This window comes from Sciurus vulgaris (genome assembly GCF_902686455.1).
Source record: "Sciurus vulgaris genome assembly, chromosome: 1".
Taxonomy (NCBI): Eukaryota; Metazoa; Chordata; class Mammalia; order Rodentia; family Sciuridae; genus Sciurus; species Sciurus vulgaris.
Window position 1 is genome coordinate 17,954,244 of NC_136461.1, and position 21,010 is coordinate 17,975,253.

Below are 21,010 nucleotides of genomic sequence, written 5' to 3' on the forward strand. Positions count from 1 at the left end.
GTGGAATATTCTAAGACAGGTCTTTGTGGCCATCTACAGTTGCTAAGATGGTCAGATCAGGTGTGACACCTGAACTGCTGCCTGCTTGCTGTCCTGTGGTTGTGAGGCCTGCAGGCAAAGGATCAACCGTTTGGTTTGCATTTGGCACAAAGCTTCCTCTTGAGTACACCCCAAGACTGTGAGACTCCTTTCTGGCAGTGGTTACTTGTTTTAGTTTTCTGAGTAAGGGAGAAAATTCAGAAATTCAAGTTAACAAAATGTAAAGTGATCCTTATTCTGTAGAAATATTGAAGCAAAGTCTCTTCTAAGTTTATTTCCATTCCATTGCCTTTTTTGTATCCAAAATGGAAGATTCTTTCTTCTTTAGTGTTATTTTTAGTGTATAGATATCAACTCATTAAAGTAGTTGTAGATGTTAAAGTAGTTCTTTTTTTAAAAAAAAAAAAAAAAAACAAGAAGTATCCAGTATCCAGAGTTCACTTGACAAAATATTATAGAACAAAACTGAATAGAATTAAGAGCAGATTGTTTGGTTTGGTCTTTTTTTTTTTTTTTTGCAGCTGGAAGACATCTAGATCAGCTCGTCCCAACCCCATCGTTTTTTGTTTTTTTTTTTTAATTTTATTTTTTTAAATATGTGACGGAAATAAGTTGTAGATAAGTAGCTAACACAGGGAGCCCAGCTAGAGTGGTAGTACCAGGGCCAGACTGAAGTTTCTTGACTTCCACACTTTCCATTATACCATCCTGCTTTTAAAAAGTTCATCTACCTGCTGTTTTTCTGCTTCATATTTTTGTTTTTGTGGTTTTATTTTAAAATGTACACACAACCAACATTGGCTCAAGGATTGGCACCAGAGTTCAGTTTTATGATCTCAGTGCTGAAATCTGTGGAAGAAAAAAATGCTTAGAACTTCAAAATTTATTTTCCTTTTTCCGCTAGAAAGGTGATGTCCTAAGTGTTTTACAAAGTTTCATTCTTGACAAAGACGCAGGATGTACTTATCCGTAATAAATTACAGGGGCCTGCTACTTGTGCTCTTGAAAGCTCAGGTTAGGGCTAGTTTAAGAATCAGTTTGGTTCAGACAACCTAGAGCGACCCAGCTTGGGATTTGCCATTAAATGCTTTAATAGGCTTAGCTTGGCAACAGCAGACCTAAGAAAGACCAGAGGTATGGCCATCAGCTCATCCTGCAGAAAGGCCTCCATTGACTCTGTTCCTCTTCCTTCTTGGGAGACCTGGATTCCTGGGGTGTGGGCATTGCTGTGATGGTAAGTTTCTAAAATTGTGAAGCTATGGGAAGAGGGAAGAGCCTTTTCTTAAGGAGAACATGGAAATCTGGGTAAAGTTATAACATACCAAGTACTCAACTCTTATTTCTTCTTAAATCCCCACAGTTGTTGTAGGCACATGCAGGTTTACTCTTTCAATGAATTCTGTTTATTTGTTGACTTGAAAGCCTGGGGCGGGGGTGTAGGTAGGGAGAGTGGAGAAAACATTTCCCAGGATTTTTCCTGAAATCTTTAAACAAATGATGTCCTGCTTCCATGGAGGACAGTAAACACTTTCAGAAATTTCAGCTTATTCATCTACACTGAGGAGTGTTTAACTTACATGCATATTCAGAAACATTACCAGATCTGGATCTTAAACACTTTTAGAGTATATAGATTGACAGCATAATTTACAGTGCAATGTTCTAATTCATCAGTGTGTATGTTGATTAGTATTTGTTTTAATAGTCTATGATGTACTTACTAGTCTGTGTTATGAGTATTTCTTATTTAATCTGGTGAGTAAAATGTTATCTTTCATTCCACTTTCTGGCCCACTTAACTTTGTGTTTATATTTTATGATTTTAGGTTTCTCTTTAGAAAGGCAACAAAGACAGCAAAAACTAAAAAATAATCAACTTTCCCCCTGACTTGCTGTTAGCAGATTGTTCAAATGTGATTTGACTAGCAGTTCACGGACTTTTGTGTTTCTGAATCTAATCTTGTCTTCTAGATACCAGAATTTAAGATCTCTGTGTAACCTGTTAGAAGGTTCCTTGGTGTGTGTGGTCATGTTCTTTCTACAGTTTGTTTCCTATTTACCATTTTTGGAAAAAAATATAAGATGTCTGCACACAATTTAAAATGATGTATCCACTGAAAGAAAGAGCATCATTTTATTGATTGATTGATATATGGGTAGATAGATAGATACTGGGGATTGAACCCAGGGGTACTCTACCACTGAGCTGTATCCCCAACTCTTTTTATTTTTTATTTTGAAATAGGGTCTTGCTAAGTTGCAGACACTAGCCTGTAACTTAAGATCCTTCTGCCTCAGCCTCCCAACATACTGAGATTATAGGCACGTGCCACTATGCCCAGCTGCAAGAGGTATAGTTTTAGATACTGATTTTTAATTATCAGTGGATTCAGTATAATTGGTATGAATAACTGTGAAACAGAGCAAAATGAAGGGAGACTGCAGGGAGCCCTTATATTGTGATATTAGAGAAGTATTTCAAAGCAACAAGGAAAATCGAGAACTAATGTTCTTTACTGGAAGAACAGAGAGACCCTAATTTTTCTTACTACTGTCTATCCTTCCATCTTCCCTGACTTGTGTAAGGAACTGGGGTGAATTGGGGTTAAGAGTAGATGAGAATGGCTCTTAGCCCCGGGGTGAACAAGAAAGGTGCTAGTCCAAGTTGCTACAGAAAGTGAGGAAGAAGATTCAGATACAAAGCAAGAGAAGAATCTAAAGCTAAGATATGACTCATGGGAGGAAGCAGGGCAGAGTAGGTAGTTCAGGAGCTAGAAGCTCTGAGCAGTCCCTGGACTGGAAACCAGGAGGAGAGGCCCTTACTTATGAGCCATTCCACTCTTCCTCCAGACTCTGAATAGTCCTAAGTGGGGAATCAGTACTTAAGGAAGAAAGATAGCAGATTCTCTTGAAAGGTGGAAACCTGTCTTAAAAGAAGGTAATGATTTGGATGTTGTGGTGCATGCCTATAATCCCAGTGATTTGGGAGACTGAGGCAGGAGGATCGCAAGTTCAAAGCCAGCTTCAGCAACTTAGCGAGGCCCTAAGCAGTTCAGTGAGACCCTGTCTCTATATTAAAAAAAAAAAAAAAAAAAAAAGAGGGCTGGGGATGTGACTCAGTGTTTAAGTGCCCTTGAATTCAATTCCCAATACCAAAAAAAAAAAAAAAAAAGAAGAAGGTGGTAATGGAAAAAAAAAAAAAAAAAAAACACACAGGATTGATTGTCAAAAGGAGGAGGGAGAGTAGAAAAACAGATTATATATATGTATGAACCCATTACAAAATATGAGTAGATGTATTTTTAAGGCACACAAAAAATTACTTAAAATAAATACCAGATGCTCAGTTGTAGTTTTTAGGGGATGTTTACTTCCTGTCTCATTTCTTTCTGAATAGTTTGAATTTTTACAACAGGCTTTTTATGCCCATAATAGAATGTAAATTTACTGAGGGCAGGGACTTCCTGTCCTCTTGACCATCTTGCTACATGGTCTTTGTCATAGAATAGGTACTTGATTAGTATCTGTTGAATGAATGAATTATTTCCTTTGTGCAGAGAAAATAGTGGAGAGGGGGGTAGCTAGGGCTTAGTAATTTCATCACATTGCAACTGGAAGGCTTTTTTATGTTAGGAAATGTAAATATTACATAGGACCAGACATCCAGTGTCAAATTATTTGTTGTTTTTGAGAAGGTTGTTATCGATTTTAATATTTAAAGACTAGAAGGCTTTCCACTTCAAACTCCTTTCCATGGTATTTTCTAGGAAGTTGTGGCATTTGTTACTGTCAGTACTTTTTCCTCAAGGCTTTGCAGAAGGTGTAAGAAATTCCATAGATTGCACATGACAAGGGGAGTGAGGTCCTGAGAGATTGCTGTTTTCTCTGACAGTGGGTTGGTTATGCTCTCAGCCAGGAATACGTAAGAAACCTCAGTTTGACTTGTCCTAGTCTTCTCTCCTGGTGGGTCTAATCCTCTGTCTACCTGCCAGCTTGGGACCATCCTTTGTCTTTGTGGCAGCTGAAGAGAGTTCAGATCCCACATTTCTGTTCCACCCTTCTCTACAGGGCTATCTGAGGAAATGTGTTTGCTCATGTATTATCCCCAGTGCTGGGAAGAGTACATTTGCTTGTTTTCTTTCGCATTTGAATACATTTTGTTTGTGTGTCAGGAATAGTTTTTTTTTTTTTTTTTTTTTTTTTGGCGATGCTGGGGATCGAACCCAGGGCTTTGTGCTTGCGAGGCGAGCACTCTACCAACTGAGCTATATCCCCAGCCCTGTCAGGAATAGTTTGAGGAAGAAAACTTGATCCGGGGAGGCAGTGATTTGGGCTTCAGGGACTTTCTGCTGGCTGCTCCTCGTGCTCCACAGCTGCTGCTGTGGCTGCTGTGGACTCGGGCAGTGATAGCTACTGATGGCTGCTGATGGCTACTGAAACAGGCCCCTGCTTCTACAGGGCATGTAGTAGTGATTTGTAATGAAATTGTCTCTAATTGAGAGGAAAAAATGTACAAAATTTTAGAATAAGGACTGTGAGGGGCTAGCAATATGGTTCAATGGTGGAATGCTTGCCTAGCATGCACAATATCCTGGGTTCAGTCCTCAGCACCTCCAAACACACGAAAAATTAAAAAAAAAAAAAAAAAAAAAAAAAGAATGAGAACTATGAAGGTGGACACTTAGAGATTAGTGGTAGTGATAGTTGCTACTAAATTACTTGGAAATTATTAAGTAGAAAAAAATGAGTTGAAGAGCCATTTATCGGGCTGGAGTTGTGGGTCTGTGGTAGAGCACTTGCCTGGCCTGTGTGAGGCCCTGGGTTAGACACTCAGCACCACATATAAATAAAATAAAATAAAATAAAAGATCCTTCGACAACTAAAAAAATACTAAAAAAAAAAAAAAAGTCATATCTATTTAGAAAGTTTAATGTTACCTCTGTGGTAACATACATTTGATTGAGTTTGTCAGGCATTGTGCCTGAGCAGATATATGTTGGCAGACCTGATTTATTTACTGCTATGTTCGTAATATTTTAGTTTCCATAGTTTTACTTAGTTAACCCTTTTTATATTAATTCACAATATAGTTGGAGTTTATTTTAACCATTGCAGGTCTTTAAAACTCCTAATATTCTGGGATATAAACGTGATTTTTTAACTTAAATATAGCTATTTTGTGGCTTGAAAACTCTATAGAATCTTAGAAACCAGGTATAAATTAATTTAAGCAAGCTGATTACCTAAATGTCTCCTCATCTGAGTGGTCACACGGGAAGGAGATTGTGTTGTGTAGATTATGAAATAACCCACAAATTATTGGGAGGGGTACACATAAGAAACATTATAAAGTTGAGTCTGGGTGCATATTCTATCAAAGCGGTGATTTCTGTAAGTTTCCTGATTAGAATTGAGAAGGAACTACTGCACAACTTGGAAAGGCTGTGTGTTAAATTCTGAGTCAGGGCCTCTGCTCGCACATAATGAATTAAGATTTCCAGCTAAGGGAATCGGAGAGATTCCCTGAAAGGGAGGTAACTTCAAAAAAGAGGAACCATATTCTTTAAATATTGCTCATGCTGTCATTTAGAAACTGGACCTTTGGACACTTTGCCAGCCAGTGTGGGCATATTTCCGTCTTTGAATATCTCTTGAGGACCTCTTATACCTTATCTTCTAGTCTGTTGGGACTCTCAGGATTAACTGGTTTCTTTCCTTTCCTTTTGTTTTTTTAAAGGAAGAATAACAACTTTCTTCCATCACAAAATATATTTCATCTTTCTTGTTAATGTTCCAGTAGATTCAGAACAGAAACAGAACAATGAACTGGAAAGGATCGGTTCCACTGACCCCACCCCCACCCCCAGCCCACACCCACACACAGAGGCTCTAGAGCAGCTCAGATTCCTGCCAGAGCCAGGAAACAGGCCCAGGAGTAAGTGCAGCAGGAGAAGGCAGGGGAGTGCTCTGGGGTCCCTGATGCGTCATCTGCATTCAGTCCTGCGTCTTACACCCCCAGGCGTTTGGGAGCATAAACTCTTCCAAAGGGTTCAGCCAGTTGTTGCTATGGGAGATTATAGGCCCAGTGTTGCCAAATCTTGTGATATTTTGAAGATGCCGAAAATAGATATCTATTTTGTGAAATCTTCTAGTTTAAAAACTTTTTTTTTTTTTTTTTTGGCATTATGTTGGAGGAGAGCTAAATAAAACATGTTTATGAGCCAGTTTGCATACTCTGCTCCTGACCTTGCTTATGCTTGTATTTTCGTTCCCTCCCACTCTCTGTACCTACCAGTCAAAACTTGACTTTCATATAGCAAGTGCTTTGGGCTCTTCTATCAGTGCATATCTGGTATTCTGTAAACTAATCTGCCATGTCTTTTTGCTTTCCTGAAAAAACAAGCAACATACTAGCCACACCTCCCCAGAGTCAGACTAATTTCTTTACTGTGGAATCCCTACACCTAAGTGTGAACTTTCTACAGTTCAGAAGGAGGGGCAATATCCTTGGGACAAGAAACATAGTTTGGGGCTAGGTATCTGGCATTCCTCAACCAGTGCAGAGAGCTGTTAGGTCACCCGTGGCTTCTTCCATGTCAAAATGTTTTTCTACTGTGTTTTTGGAGCATGAAACACAGCAAAACTCAGGTCGTGGGCCTCGTTATTCACAGACTTCACAGGCTCACTGGTTTAGAATCTGGCAATGCCCTGGTGAATGTAATGTGTGGTAGAGCTGAGTCCACAGCTGGGGCAATCGCTGCCTCCCATGTCTAGTGTTGTAAGAGATCTTTCCATAGAGAACCATAACAGGATGAGAAGCTATAACTGTGCAGTCTGGATTTAGGAAAAACATTCTTTTGATAGGAACTGATAAGTAACAAGTCCTTGGTGTGAAGTTAGGAACTGAGGCATTCTGTAGTTCAGAAAGGTAAGTTCCCCTTCTTTGGGATGATTTAAAAAGGTTATGAAGTAAAGGATTTGGGTTTTCCAAACTAAGTCTTTCAGGTTATTCTGAAACTGACCTGTGATGTAGGCAAACCTAAGCATAATGGGGACCACTGGACATCCACAAAAAGCAAACTAACAGTGACCTCTTTTAAAATCATTTTTTCCAATTATAAAATAATAATTAAAATGTTAAAAATACAGCATATTTATTATCTCCGATTCTGAAAATGAAGAGATACCACTATTTAAAATAGCTCCTCCCAGGATCTTTTTACTAAACTATGTGTGTTGTGATATATGTGTTTTCCACCAACTTTATCATGTGCATTCTCCCATGTTATCAGATGTTCTTCAGTGATTTTTCTTTCTTTCTTTTCCTCACCCCTCCCCTTAATAGTACTGGGGATTGAACCCAGGGTTGCTTTACCACTGAGCTATAGCCCCCGCCCTTTTTATTTTTTATTTATTTAGGGAGCCAGGGTCTCCCGCAGTTGTGAGACTGGGCTCAAACTTGTGATCTTCCTGCCTCAGCCTCCCAAGTTTCTGGGATTACAGGTGGGCACCACTATGCCCAGCTCAGTGATTTTTTTAGTGACTTAGGGGTTTCTTTGGGTACCGGGTCTTGAACTCAGGGATACTCAACCACCGAGCCACGCCCCCAGCCCTATTTTGTATTTTATTTAGACACAGAGTCTCACTGAGTTGCTTAGCGCTTTGCTTTTTCTGAGACTGGCTTTGAACTTGTGATCCTTCTGTCTCAGCCTCCTGTCCCTTTCCAATGGGATTACAGGTGTGTGCCACTGTACCCCGCTGATTTAGGTTTTTAATGGCACTCAGATACATGAAGATAAAATAATTTATTTAACCAGTCTTCTGTTAAATATTTAAGTGCTTCTGGTTTTTGTTGTTTTGTTTTTCAACAAACATGCTTTTACACAAATCTTCCTGTGATTCTTGGCTTGCTATATCCACAGCTATGAGCATTTTAAACACTGTTAATTCAAAACATCAAATCTGACAACATTCCTTTAAGGACCTTATTAAAATTGCTAGTTCTTTGCACTGGGAGCTTTATTCCTAAAGAGCTTCAAGAAGTCTGCACATAGTTTCCTAAATGACCAATTGTGTAAAAGCCTCCAGAATTCTTTTTCTGTCTCTCTTTCCATTCCTTAAGGAAAATTAATGTGTTTCCTTTTGTGGAGCAAAGACATAAGGTACTTGGTAATATGGTTTCACCTAGTAATCAGGTCATCAGAACTGTTGACTATTTTTGGATGTTTGTGCCTGGTAAGCAATTGTAGTCACCACAGTGAGACCCGAGGCAGCTTCATTTTGGTGTTTCCAAATTTGTGATTTATACGATATACTACATCATCATTTCAAGTCAGTCTAGTCCTCACTTTAGGTGGAATGTGCCACCATATGATTGGCACACGTTTTAGCACACAGTTGGCTTTCACTTTTTTGTGAATGACCCATGCGTTGTCTGTTCCATCAGTGTGAATAAGCTAGAGGGGCAGTTGGTACAGAGGGTATTTGGTATTTCTTCTGAGGACAGAGTGTTGATTTATGAGCTCAACTTTCAGCTGTGTGTTTCCTGAACAAGTCTTGTCTTTGTGATCAATGTACACCAGGGATTCCTAGTGGAATTATGTACTTATCAAAATGAAGCAGTTGTTCTTCATTCATTCCTTTTTTATTTATTTTTATTTTCTGTTTCCAGCGATTGAACCCAGAGGCAATTAACCACTGAATCACATTCCCAGGCCTTTTTGTTTTTTATTTTGAGACTTAATTGCTTAGGGTCTCACTAAGTTGTTACTGAGGCTGACTTTTTTTTTTTAATGTTGATATACCTTTATTTTTAATAATTTATCTATATGCGGCACTGAGAATCGAACCCAGTGCCTTATAAATGCTAGGCAAGCACTCTACCCCTGAGCCACAACCCCAACCCGAGGCCGACTTTGAACTTGTGATTCTCTGGCCAAAGCCTCTGGAGTCACTGATAATACAGGTGTATACCACCACACCAACTCATTCCTTCCTTTTATGTTCACCTGCTTTCTTCATAAGCAGATCCTGTTTACCCTGTGTCCTCCAGTTGCTATTTAAATAAAAAACCCTGATGATCTGCTGTAGATAATTTCCAGATCCTTCTTTGTCATAACACCACCGCTGTTCTGTTCCGAGCATTGAGGAGTTGGGCACAGCATGAGGATTAGTGACATGATCTGTAAGAATTAGAAGAAACGTCAGAAAATAACAGTTCTTGCTTCAGATTTTACAGCACAGTCAGTTCCTGGCTTCATTGAACTTTCAGTCTTCTTAGAAATAAGATACATAACACAGGGAAAGATTAAACACCAGAACAAAGATTAAACACCACAACAAATCGTTCAGTGCCAAGCATGAAGCACTAGCAGTGAGGGCTTTAGGATGCCACGAGAACAAACTTGGGGCACCTCATGCGAATTAATTTTTGTAGTTGTTTTATAACTAGGCCTTGAGGAATGGGCAAGAGTGAAAAATGGATAGCTTTGCTCTCATGGAGTGGAATCATTAAGGCCGAAGACACTCATTGCCTGAAAACAAGAAGTGGGTCCTTTGGGCTGGCATGTGGGGTTCATGAGGAACCTTGCCTCAGTCCCTTGGTTGTAGAACTTGGACATGGCTTTCTGAAAGCTCCTTTTCCTTCAGAGCTGGCAGCAGGATTGATTCTAGTGCATCCATCCCTGTTGCCAGCTCTTTAGTGTAGAGATAAACAGCCAAGCCGAGGCTCAGCCTCCCTGTGTGCTCACAGGGTCCAGCCAACAACCAAGGTACGCGTGCTTGTGTTTTCTGGAATGCGTGTGGGTGTGACTCCTGGAGTGCCTGGGGAGCCCAGTCAGTCCTAGGTGAAGTCCTGTGTAGAACAGCTCCCCGTCTTTTTCACAGGATAGTAAATCTACTACCCTGGTGCCTTCAGGTACCCCTGTATTCACAGTTTCTTTTAAAGCAGGAACTTAATGGCAGGGCACACCGGAGACTTTTTAACTTCAGTGAAGTTATGGTATTTGGTGTGGGCTGTAATCCAAGCCATTCATCAAAGATGAGAATTACAGACATTTAGACTCAGTTTCTCTCTACCTTTTCAGATACTTAAATAACCCTTTTCAATTAAAAGTGGATGCTTGAATACTGTGCTCTGTTTTTCTACCTGGTGTCCTTCCAGATACTCAAAGATGTTTCTACTACTTAACTTGCCTAAGGCTAAAATCATTCCCCCTTCTTTTGGTCAGTTAGGAGATTATCCCTTATTAAACTGTAAATAGTTTGCTTTCACAATTAAATAATTATCAGTCAATTCCAAAATACAGCTTGCCTTAGTTGGATAGCATGGGGAAAAAGCTGAAATATAGTTAAGGTTTGGAGTGGGTAAGAGGAAGGGACCTCAACTTGATAAATCTGCTTTAAAGTCAGCCTGGCCATTGACTTGGGGACCTGAGGAAGCACTGTTGTAGATGGTCCTGTCTTTGTTAGATAATATTCTGGGATTCAGAGGTAACCTTAAAACATCCTTAGAAATTAAGTGCTATCTTTTAAATTATCATTAAAATGGCTAGGAAGGTTACCTGGACCTAATATGTGAAGTTTAGAATCTAGGCTCATATAGTTGGCCGAAAATGAACACAGTGCTGTACACATGGACTCCAGCTTTACCATGAGCCTTCTCTATATCCAAAGTGGTGATGACACTCGGCAGACCTTTGTGAGGATGAAAACTGGTTCCACAGGAGCTGGGCCATCAGGAAGTGCATACTTTCCAGTTAAGCCTTACTAAAGTTTGATTAAGTGCCTGGCTCAATATTTTGGGGATTGGTGGAGATTGGGTGGAGGATGAGATTGTAACTCTTCTAGGCAAAGTTCTCTTTTATCCTTTCAGGTTCCATAGTGTAGGGAAGAGAATGGGAAGATAAAAGGGTTCCATACTTACAGGTGAATATTTGTCCTCCATTCTTTCAATTCCTATTTACTGAAATTAGTATCAAGGGTTATAAACTATTCTGGCTCATTTTCTTTCTGATCATTTGCTTCTAATTTTGGTTGTAGCTATTGACAGTTGAGTAAAATCTCAAAAATATATTTGAAGATTGTGCATTAACCTCAACTTTTTGATCAGAACTGCTTAGTACTTAATACTAATAAATTCTATGTCTGCGTTTTACCTGGAAAGTATTGACCTTCACCACCTAGGAATTAAGTATACCATTAAAAGAAATAGTAGTTATCCATTTAATAAATGTCCAAGTACTTGACTGGCTTTATTTGGTTGAATTTATTAATTCATGTAGTTCTTTTAAAACGTGGTTCTTTTAAAACATGATTTATTGAGAAAATGAAGTTTGAGCCATATCTTAGAAAATAGAATTGTATGGTACATCCATACAGTGGAACACTATACAGCAATTAGTTTTATGAAAATTTTCTAGTAGTATGAGAGGTACTTAGGATATATAAGTTGCAAATGTGGTACTCTTTCACCAATATGAAATATATTTACATGTATGAAAAAATTTAAAAGACATACAGAAGTACACCAAATGCGAATAGTGAATGGTTCTGTCTGGATGAGAGGATTATAAGTAATTTACATTTTTATTCTTCATGCTTTTCTATTTTGTTTTTAATGCCGATTTGGTATCATTCTTGTAATAAAAAACAAATCCAATATGAGGTTGTATATCATTTTACCGCCTACCTCAGTAAAGATTTAAAATATGTACGTAGTGAAACTTTAAGGTTAAACTAATTATTTCTGTAGAGAGGCAATGAAAAATTGCTCATCATAAATTTTAAAAGTTCCTGAGAGTTTTGCTACTCAGCACTGTATGCTCCTATTGGTCACTATTAAGCTGGAATGCTGGTGTTAACGCGGAGGTTTGTTGCAACGGTTTGGAGAACAGTAATTCACAATTTTATGAAGTTAATGATAGCAGTTAAATCATGAAGCATTTTGGTTCTACGTCTTGTGAAAGTGTATTTTATTTTTAAAAAAATGAATCTTTGGGCTGGGGAGATAGCTCAATTGGTACAGTGCTCGCCTTGCAAGCACAAGGCCCTGGATTCAATCCCCAGCCCCGCGAAAAAAAAAAAAAAAAAAAGAAAAAGAAAAAGAAACTTTTCTGCCAAGCACAGTGGTGCATGCCTGTAATTCTAGAAGCTAGGGAGGTTGAGGCAGGAGAATCTCAAGTTCACAGCCAACCTCAGCAACTTTGCAAGGCCCTAAGCAACTCAGTGCCACCCTGTCTCTAAATAAAATACAAAAAAGGTCTGGGGATGTGGTTCAGTGGTTAAGCGCCCCTGAGTTCAATCCCTGCTACATAAATAAATAAATCAAACCTCTTCTTATAATGCAGTATAACACACTTACACAGCTGTGCACAAACTTTACATGTACAATTTATGAATTTTTACAAAATGAACGAAGTCTTCCTTTGACAAAATTTTCATAAAAGTTCCACATTTTAAAAATACATTATTGGGGAGCTGGGGTTGTAGCTTAGTGGTGGAGCACTTACCTAGCATGTGTGAGGCATTGGGTTTGATCCTCAGCACCACATAAAAATAAATAAATAAAATGGAGGTATTGTGTTCATCTACAGCTAAAAGAATATTTTTTTAAAAAGTCTCTCCAAAAAACAACAACAACAACAGCAACAAAAAAACACATTGTTGAGTGTTAGGTGGGTTTCAGAAACTGTGTGTTACACATGTTGGTTTTATAGTTGTATTAATTCTTTGGATTTTCCAATTTCCTAGGAACTCTAAAAATTTGATGCAGAATAAATATTGTGATTTTTAGTTTGTGTTAGGAGAATGGTTTTTAAAGATTTAAAAATAAAAGAAAGCAGTAACTACAAAACTATTGACTGTAACCTCTATAGGTTTAGTTTTGCTGTCCTTCCCTGCCGTGACACACACTTTGCCTCAGTGGGCTGGAACTTGATTCCTGTGCATCTGCATAAGACACAGCTTAGTTTGCTAATCTGTAGAAGCAAATTAGCAGTCATCTGTTAATATGTCAGCTCTGGAAATCCTAGACCAACCCAGGAAGAACTTTAGAGAGCGCCAGGCTCAAGTGAGAAAACAGACCTGGAAGGTTACAGATTTGCCCAGGGTCACAGAGTTGGCACCAGAGCTGAGTCCAGAACCCTGGCCTTAGATCCTATACTAACCCATGCCAAGTTTCTTTCTCATCTAAAACTTTACCTTTTCTACCAAAAAATGCAATTCTCTGACTGAATCAACATCTTAAGGAAGGTGAATTACCTAACTTATTTTCAGCCAAAGTTCTTAAGGGGGGTAAACTGACAGCATTGACCTGTTTTGGAACATATCCCTTGGGTTACTTCAGGTGAATGAGGGGTGATGTGGCAGTGGTATACATGCCAATCTGCACTTGTTCAGAGCAGTCCAGGAGTACACTGAACTGGAATAACCCTGGCAATAGGGAAAGTGTAGCTTGATGTCAACTTGTGACCCCTCTCCTGGGAGCGAGCTGTCAGGAGACCTAGCAGTGCTTCTGGAACACAAGGTTCCCAGGCCATGTTTGTAGGCCAAGCTCCCAGGCACTAGACAGGGGCACTTGGGGCTTACATCTGTAAAATGACCATCGGTGTTCCATGATTTGGGCTACTTGAGAATTTTCAAACTGTTTAGTGGTAGGTAGAAGAGTAAAGCTGCCCTTGGGCTTTCTAAGGGAGGTCATTATTGAGTGAGTGGGGTCACTGTGGTAGGCCCTAGGGATTTATTGCTTAGTAAAACAAGTCTGTAAGGTCTGTGGAGTGTGCATGGTTTTCGAGAGAATACCATTGCTCTGCAGAAATCTTGGTTCTCTTGAAATGCTAGATTAGTGACATGTTCAAGTTTTTAAATCAGAGGCTAGAGATGTAGCTCAGTGGTAGTATGTGTGTTTTGCATACAGAAAACACTGAATTTGATCCTCAGCACCAATAAATAGATAGATAGATAGATAGAGATTTTTGTTTAACTGTAAGTTTGTTTCCTGATAGACAGTGTCTTCTCAGTTTCATGTGGTATATTCTTGGTCTGACCTTCAGCATCACAAGCCCTATCCACCAGACCCTTTTTCCCCTCTGATTTTAGTCCAAGCCTTCCTAAGAGGCCACACCAATTACTTGCCCCCAAATACCTGTGGTTATTCCTGGCTTTGAGTTTTTGACCATGTCTCACTCTTCCCAGTTTAGAATGCCCTGCCTCCCTTTCTGCTTCTCCAGATCCTGTCCAGCCTACAGGGCCAACTCAGTTCCCATTCTCTTGGCAAAGCCCTTCCCAGCCTTCTCTCCACAGAGCCCAGGTAGCACTTCTGTCCTGTGGAGAAGAGCATGAACTCTAGGGCTACTGCCTGGGGGATCTTGGGCTGCTAGGTTGTCCTGGCTTGGTTTTCTTCATCTAGAAAAATGGGAATCGCAATTGCACTTGGCCAGTATGTAGATTAAATGAGTGCATAGCATTAAAACTTACAGAACAGTGCCTGGTACATTAGTTCTCATGAAACAACCACACCTCGTTATTCCTTCTAGCATGAATTTAATCATAACCTCCTTGTGTTATTATTTCATTGTTCTAATTATTTCTTGGCCCCTAGTGAAATTTTAAAGCCCTCCTATGAAGAGAGGGACTTGATTTTGTACTTTTTTTTTGTGGTGCTGGGGATTTGAACCCAAGGCCTTGTGCTTGCAAGGCAAGCACTCTACCAACTGAGCTATAGCCCCAGTCCTGTACCTTTTTTTTTTTTTTTTGACATTTTACTACCTGTTCATATATAGGTCCCTAAAATGAAACTGTTGTTATAGTCAAGAAAATAGATGGAGTTGGGAGTTAGGAATTGCAGTTAAGACAGGCTTCATTTCATAGACGGAATTTTTCCATGATTTTTAGAGCATATAAGTTGTTTCTTTCTTTTCTTTTTTTTTTTTTTTTTTTTCATTTTTCTCCACAGTCTCCACAAGTGTGAACATTTCTTAGCAAGAAGCCTAGCAATTTTCAGAAGGTTGACATGAACATTGTTTTCTTCTAGGCGCAGGGTGGGAGGGAATTTCAGATGATAGAGTCTGAGCTGTTAGAGTGTCTCAGGCTGTAAATGGTGGCTGTTCTACATGTTCACCTTTCTGAGAAGCATGGGAGAGTCACCAGGGAGGGCGCCTTATCCTTCAGCCACACTTTCTGCCCTCTCTCATCCTTTATCAGCAGCTCAGATACACACATGTACCATCCTTACCCATCAGTGTCACACACATTTGGGAAAAATCAAGTTACTCTTAGTGAGAAGAGGGGGGAGCTAGGCGGTATCATGTGGTAAAGCGAAGCGGAGCTCATAGGGGAGTCCAGTGGGACAGTTGCCATCCTCCCAGCTACCTAGGGTCACAGGCAGGCTCCCTCGCCCAGCCCTGGGGGGGGTCCCCTCCCAGAGGATAATGCTGCATTTCTCCTTCTGCTAGGCTGGAACAGGACATTAAGAAGTTAAAGGCTGACCTGCAAGCCAGCAGGCAAGTGGAACAAGAGCTCCGCAGTCAGATCAGCTCTCTCTCGAGCACTGAGCGAGGGATGCGTGCGGAGATGGGCCAGCTCCGGCAGGAGAACGAGCTGCTGCAGAACAAGTACGTGCGCCTCCCGCCTCCAAATCCCCAGGTTCCAGGGACTGGAGCAGGCTTCATGGTGACAAAGGAACCTGGCAGAGGAATTATCAAGTGCAGTGTTTAAGATATTTAATTTAGTACCAGATGTTCAATGTTTTATGAAATCTATAAAAACTTACTTCATTGTAACAAAAGTTTATTCATATTATATTTTGTCCTTCTCATTTAATAATTTAGTTTTCATGATAAGTTGATAAGAAGTAGTTGGAAAATCTTGTCCCTCTGAGTGAAAATTTCCAGAGGATCAGCTGATATTTACTTTGACTTACAGAACTAAAAAGAGTCATTGAACTTTGATCTTCTTAAGGAGACAGTCAAAAAGCCAGATCTGGGTGAATTCTCTTAAGCTTTCCATTAATTCATTCTAGAATTACTTGGCTCAATGTGGAGCTGTCTTTTTTTTTTTTTTTTTAATACTTAAGCAATGTATGCCCATTATAGTGATTACAATTCTAGACTCTGGGGCTTTTCCTGTTGGGAGAGGAGTCCCACATTTTTTTAATGTGACTTCAGAATTAGAGCATTACAGGCAAAAAAATAAAAAACCAAAACAACCTTCTCCATTGCTTCTGACCAGCGTTTTTGGTGGTTCTAGCATGGATATGGAGGGAACATTCTAGAGATAAGCTCACTTCATGTTGATATATAAAGCTATGAATGATTTTAAGAGACTGATTTGGGGACACTGAGAAAATGTCTGACAGTTGGAAAGAGAAGTCTGCAGTAGGTCACATCATGATCGTAGTCAGGATAAGAAAGACCTTCTCCCTTTTGCCCTTACTTCAATTTCAGTGAAACTGGTCCCAGCAGTGGTGGTTTTTTAAATTTCCACACCAGAGTTCTTTGACGGTGCTCCGGGACATTGGAATTAGTTCTACAGTGATCTCCCCTCTATTAGAAACTTCTTGTGTCCTATGTTCTGGACTCTCTGCTATAGATCACTTACCTTAACAAAACAGAAGGTAGGACTGATTTGGGGGCTTATAAGGAACTTGTTTGTTAATGTTTAGGAATTGTTAAATAATATTGACAATGTGTTTTCCCCAGGCACATTTAAGGTTTGCTGTTCATACCTTCTACTTGACTTTAAAAAGAGAAAAAGAAGCCATATTTCTCAAGGGTGTTTCTAATTGTCAGGACTCTGTATGACAATTGTTTCCATATAGGTTACATAATGCTGTGCAAATGAAGCAGAAAGACAAGCAGAATATCAGCCAGTTGGAGAAAAAGCTAAAAGCTGAGCAGGAAGCCCGAAGTTTTGTAGAAAAACAGTTAATGGAGGAAAAAAAAAGGAAGAAGTTAGAAGAAGCCACTGCTGCACGGGCTGTTGCATTTGCTGCTGCATCTAGGTAAGTCTCTGTCACCTGAGTTTTAATCCAGGTTGGCTTTCCTTGTCCCAAGACATATGAGAATTTGGTGCCAAGAGTAGAATTGGACAAAGCACAATCTCACATGAGTAGATTGCTTTTAAAGACTGTTTCATTAGCTGGTTTCACCTCCATCTGGGTCAGCTTGTGTGTTTTGTAATGACTTCGTTCCTCAGTGACCTCACTTATAAAGTGGTCTTGGTATCACTGGACCATGTGCCGCTTATAGAATGCTTCTAGTTACTTTCAGGAATACTGATAATTACTAAATGTGTTGAGAGATCCCATCTGTAATTTTATTACCTTTATAAGGCTGTCATTGCCTTTCATTCTTAAGTGTGGATGTTTCTGAGTTTTTATCTTAAAATGGAAGAAAGGTAGAATCTTGGTTACTCAGGCACTGTGTACTAACTGCTCATGTCTTTGTTGTATATCAGCAAACTATCAAATAGATGAAAAAAAGGTGAAATACATATCCGTTAGATTTGTGGAGTGCCGCGCCAGGCATGGTGGCACATGACTATAATCCCAGCTACTCTGTAGGCTGAGGTGGGAGGATCACAAGTTTGAAACCAGCCTCAGGCTCATAGCAAGGCCCTAAGCAACTTAATGAGACCCTGCTTCAAAATAAATTAAGAGGGCTGGGATGTAGGTCAGTGGTAAAGCACCCATGGGTTCCATCCCCAGTACCAAAAAAGAGAGAGAGAAAGATAGTTCTATGTGGATTGTGTGGCGTGATGAACACTGGGAACTAGTTCCCATACCATTGAAAAGTACCCCTGCATGCGGGTATTTCACAAACTGATATGTTTGTTATCACATGTTTGTTGTTTCACTGGAATGACAACACTGTCATTCCAGTGAAAAGAGGACTGTTCAGTTGTCGTCTTTTTTTTTTTTTCCCCCTTTGCTTCTACTTCACCTTCTTTTTATTTGTTTTTGACTTGTGAATTCCATCTTCTTGGTTGGGGTCAATTATGGGTTTGCAGATATAGAATGAGGGTAAATTTTTTTATTTCACTTTGAATTTTTGTCATAATTTGTATCTAGGTGGTATAATTCACCCATGATTATTCCTTGTGTTTTACTTTATTGCATTAAACAAGTAATTTACTTGCCAGCCTTTGGCATGTTAATAATCTTCTTTGGGGTTCTGACATTTGCAGAATAATTGGTGAATCATCTTGTCACCTTTTAGGAAATAACAGTGAATAGTGAGAATGCTTCTTGCCAATGTGCCACCCCTGTGGACTCTAGACTGCAGGTGGCTGATGTCTGATCTAGACAGACCCACAGGTCCTTGATGCCTGCCTCTGACTTGGGTTGTTTGTTTTAAGGTGTGTAAACGTTTCCCATACACTTGGACTTGGCAGGATATTTTCTTGTAGTCATCCAGCATGGCCTGTGCTTTCCTTAACTTATCTAGCACCTCCCTTTTCTAAAACCTTCCAAATAGTAGGCTATAGCAGTACCTTATCTGCATCACTTGGTGTCTCTCATGCCTGAGAATCATCAGTCAACCCCTTTTGCTTCAGTTAAGCTTATTTGTCTTATCCTCTGAGGGCTCGTGTTTGCCATCTCTCTGGTGGAATTGTTGTTGCTTTTGGGTAAGTCTCTCACTGGGTCTACTTTTGGTAATCAGTGGTTCCTTTGGGCCTGGAACCTCAGCAGTCAGTAGTAGTTCAGTAGCCCTCGGCTGCCTCATCCCCTTTAGCTCTTCCTTGTCTTAGCCCTGAGAAGCAGCTGTGTGATGCTCCTTTCTTGGTCTGTTTATTCCAGGCTGCAGCAACTTTGTGACTAAACAAAGGTGAAATTTCCAATGCATAGTCCCCCAAAAGTGGGAAAACAAGGGATTTTTTGTTTGTTTATCAAGCATTACTAGAGACAGTACATGTTCAGTTTTACCTGGCTCTGCTTTGTGTGTATTGTCTCAAGTCACTATGGCCTGGTGGGAAGTGAGAAAACTTGTTCTTATCTCATTTCTTTGACCTGCAAACTAGGAGATTTATGTTTTCTCATCAGGAAAATTGGATAATATACTAAAGGGAGTGGGTAAAGTACCTCACTAGTAGATACTCCGTCGAGACAGTTATTACATACAGTGAGCCAAAAGTTAAAACCTAACAGACCCTGCAGTATAAGGAAAACCTCAGTCCTACAGTATAAGTACTGTCAGCCCTCCTCATCTGCAGGCTCCACATGGGCAGATTTGGCCATCTAAAGATAGATAATATTTGAAAAAAAAATAAATTAGGTCTATGCTGAACATGTACAGATTTTTTGTTCTTGTCCTTATTCCCTGAACAATGTAGTGTAACAGCTGTTTACACTGCTTTACATATTATAAGTGATCTAGAGATAGCTTTAACTATATGGGAGAATGTGTGTAGGTTATATGTAAATACTGAGCTATTTTATGTACAGAAGTTGAGCATCCATGGAGTTTGGTGTCTGTGGAGTCTTGAAAGCAATCCCTCCATGGATACAGAAGGAAAATTGTAAAGCTATAGTTTTTGAAATACATTTATTTCCTTCTCTTATTTTTCAAAAGGGGAGAGTGCACCGAAACCTTACGGAATCGAATCAGAGAACTAGAAGCAGAGGGCAAGAAGCTCACGATGGACATGAAAGTGAAAGAAGACCAGATCAGAGAACTAGAATTGAAAGTTCAGGTAAGGAGGAAGCAAAGGTCTCCCCTCCACCTGGAACTCCTTTTTTAGTCTAGATTCATGTGCTGTGCTGCAGTGTGGAGATGGTGCCTTTTGATACAGATGAAATCTCATTGCTCTAAAAATCCATACGTGATAAAAAGATTGAACTCTTAATCTCATCCAGCTCATTTCAAGCTCAAAACCAGATTCTAATACACGCCAGAAGTATTGACAATCCCTGGCAGAAGTATTGACAATCCCTGGACGTTTTACACCAGGATTTGACTTTCTGTTGATTCATTTAACTTTTTCAGGTTATAGGCCAGATTCGTGTCCTTTGGAACTTACACATCTTTCCTAAGCCCTAACCGTCTGTGAATTGCCAGGGAACAAATCCTGCTGGATGGCTCTGAACCTTACAGATTGCAGATCTGAGTAGTGCTTGATGAGGAAAGATACCAGGACTGTGGATATAGCCCGTGTGGGGGACCATGTGTACCTTAGCAAGACTTATCATTAACTCTTCACTAATATCATATATTGTTAGGTTATAGTAATTTATTCGAGTCATATGGGAATGACTCGAATAAATTACTAAGAATTACTAGCAAGTTAGTGGAGTAGAATGGATGACTTGGAAACAAGTCTGAAGTGTGTTGTAAAGGTGGTAACAAAGATAGCCAGGAGAGGTGAGCAGGAGCCAGTAACAGACTTTGGAATAACTGGATAAGTGATGAAAAAATAAAATTAGAAGTTCATCTCAGGGCTGGGGAGATGGCTCAGCTGGTAGAGTGCTTGCCTGGAAAGCACAAGGCCCTGAGTTCGATCCCCAGTACCACAAAAAAAAAAAAAAAAAGGAGTTCATCTCATAACACACAAAAAGATATTATAGATAAAGAGTTGAATGCAAAACAGCAAAAGAAATTTTTTAAAAGCTAGGCGAAAACAGACGATCTTGAAAGGGACACTTTCTAAACATAAAAGCAGTGGAAGAAATCACAGAGTGAATATAAAATCAGCTCAGGAAGGTACACATTGCAGCAAATATAAGTAAATATTGAATACTCTCAGCAGATTAATAGCCATAAAATCACTAAGAACAGCTCAGATATACAGAGAAATAGACAAAGGAATGAACAGATAATTCACAGAAGAAGTACTAAGGACTGAAAAGAATGTAAGAATATTAATCATCAAAGACGTGCAGATTAAAATTAGAAATAATTTGTCTTTTGTGAAACTGGCTAAGAATTTTTAAATGATAATATCAGTCTTGGTGAAGATGCTGCAAAATAGCTTCAT

At 39.6% G+C, this 21,010-nt stretch overlaps 1 protein-coding gene and 1 long non-coding RNA gene across 4 annotated transcripts in view; both read left to right on the forward strand.

The window, feature by feature from the left end:
- Positions 1 to 21,010, forward strand: part of MACO1 (macoilin 1) — a 59,300-nt gene that overhangs the window by 31,299 nt on the left and 6,991 nt on the right. For all 3 annotated transcript variants that reach the window (XM_079144641.1, XM_079144640.1, XM_079144642.1), the window contains 3 exons: positions 15,493 to 15,651; positions 16,857 to 17,039; positions 19,609 to 19,729. In XM_079144641.1, the coding sequence (XP_079000767.1) occupies positions 15,493 to 15,651; positions 16,857 to 17,039; positions 19,609 to 19,729 (463 nt within the window). The remainder of the gene's footprint in view (positions 1 to 15,492; positions 15,652 to 16,856; positions 17,040 to 19,608; positions 19,730 to 21,010) is intronic.
- On the forward strand, positions 1,733 to 5,790 carry LOC306663976. Its single transcript, XR_013764603.1, has 2 exons — positions 1,733 to 4,202; positions 4,317 to 5,790. It is a non-coding gene; the product is annotated as an uncharacterized lncRNA (long non-coding RNA).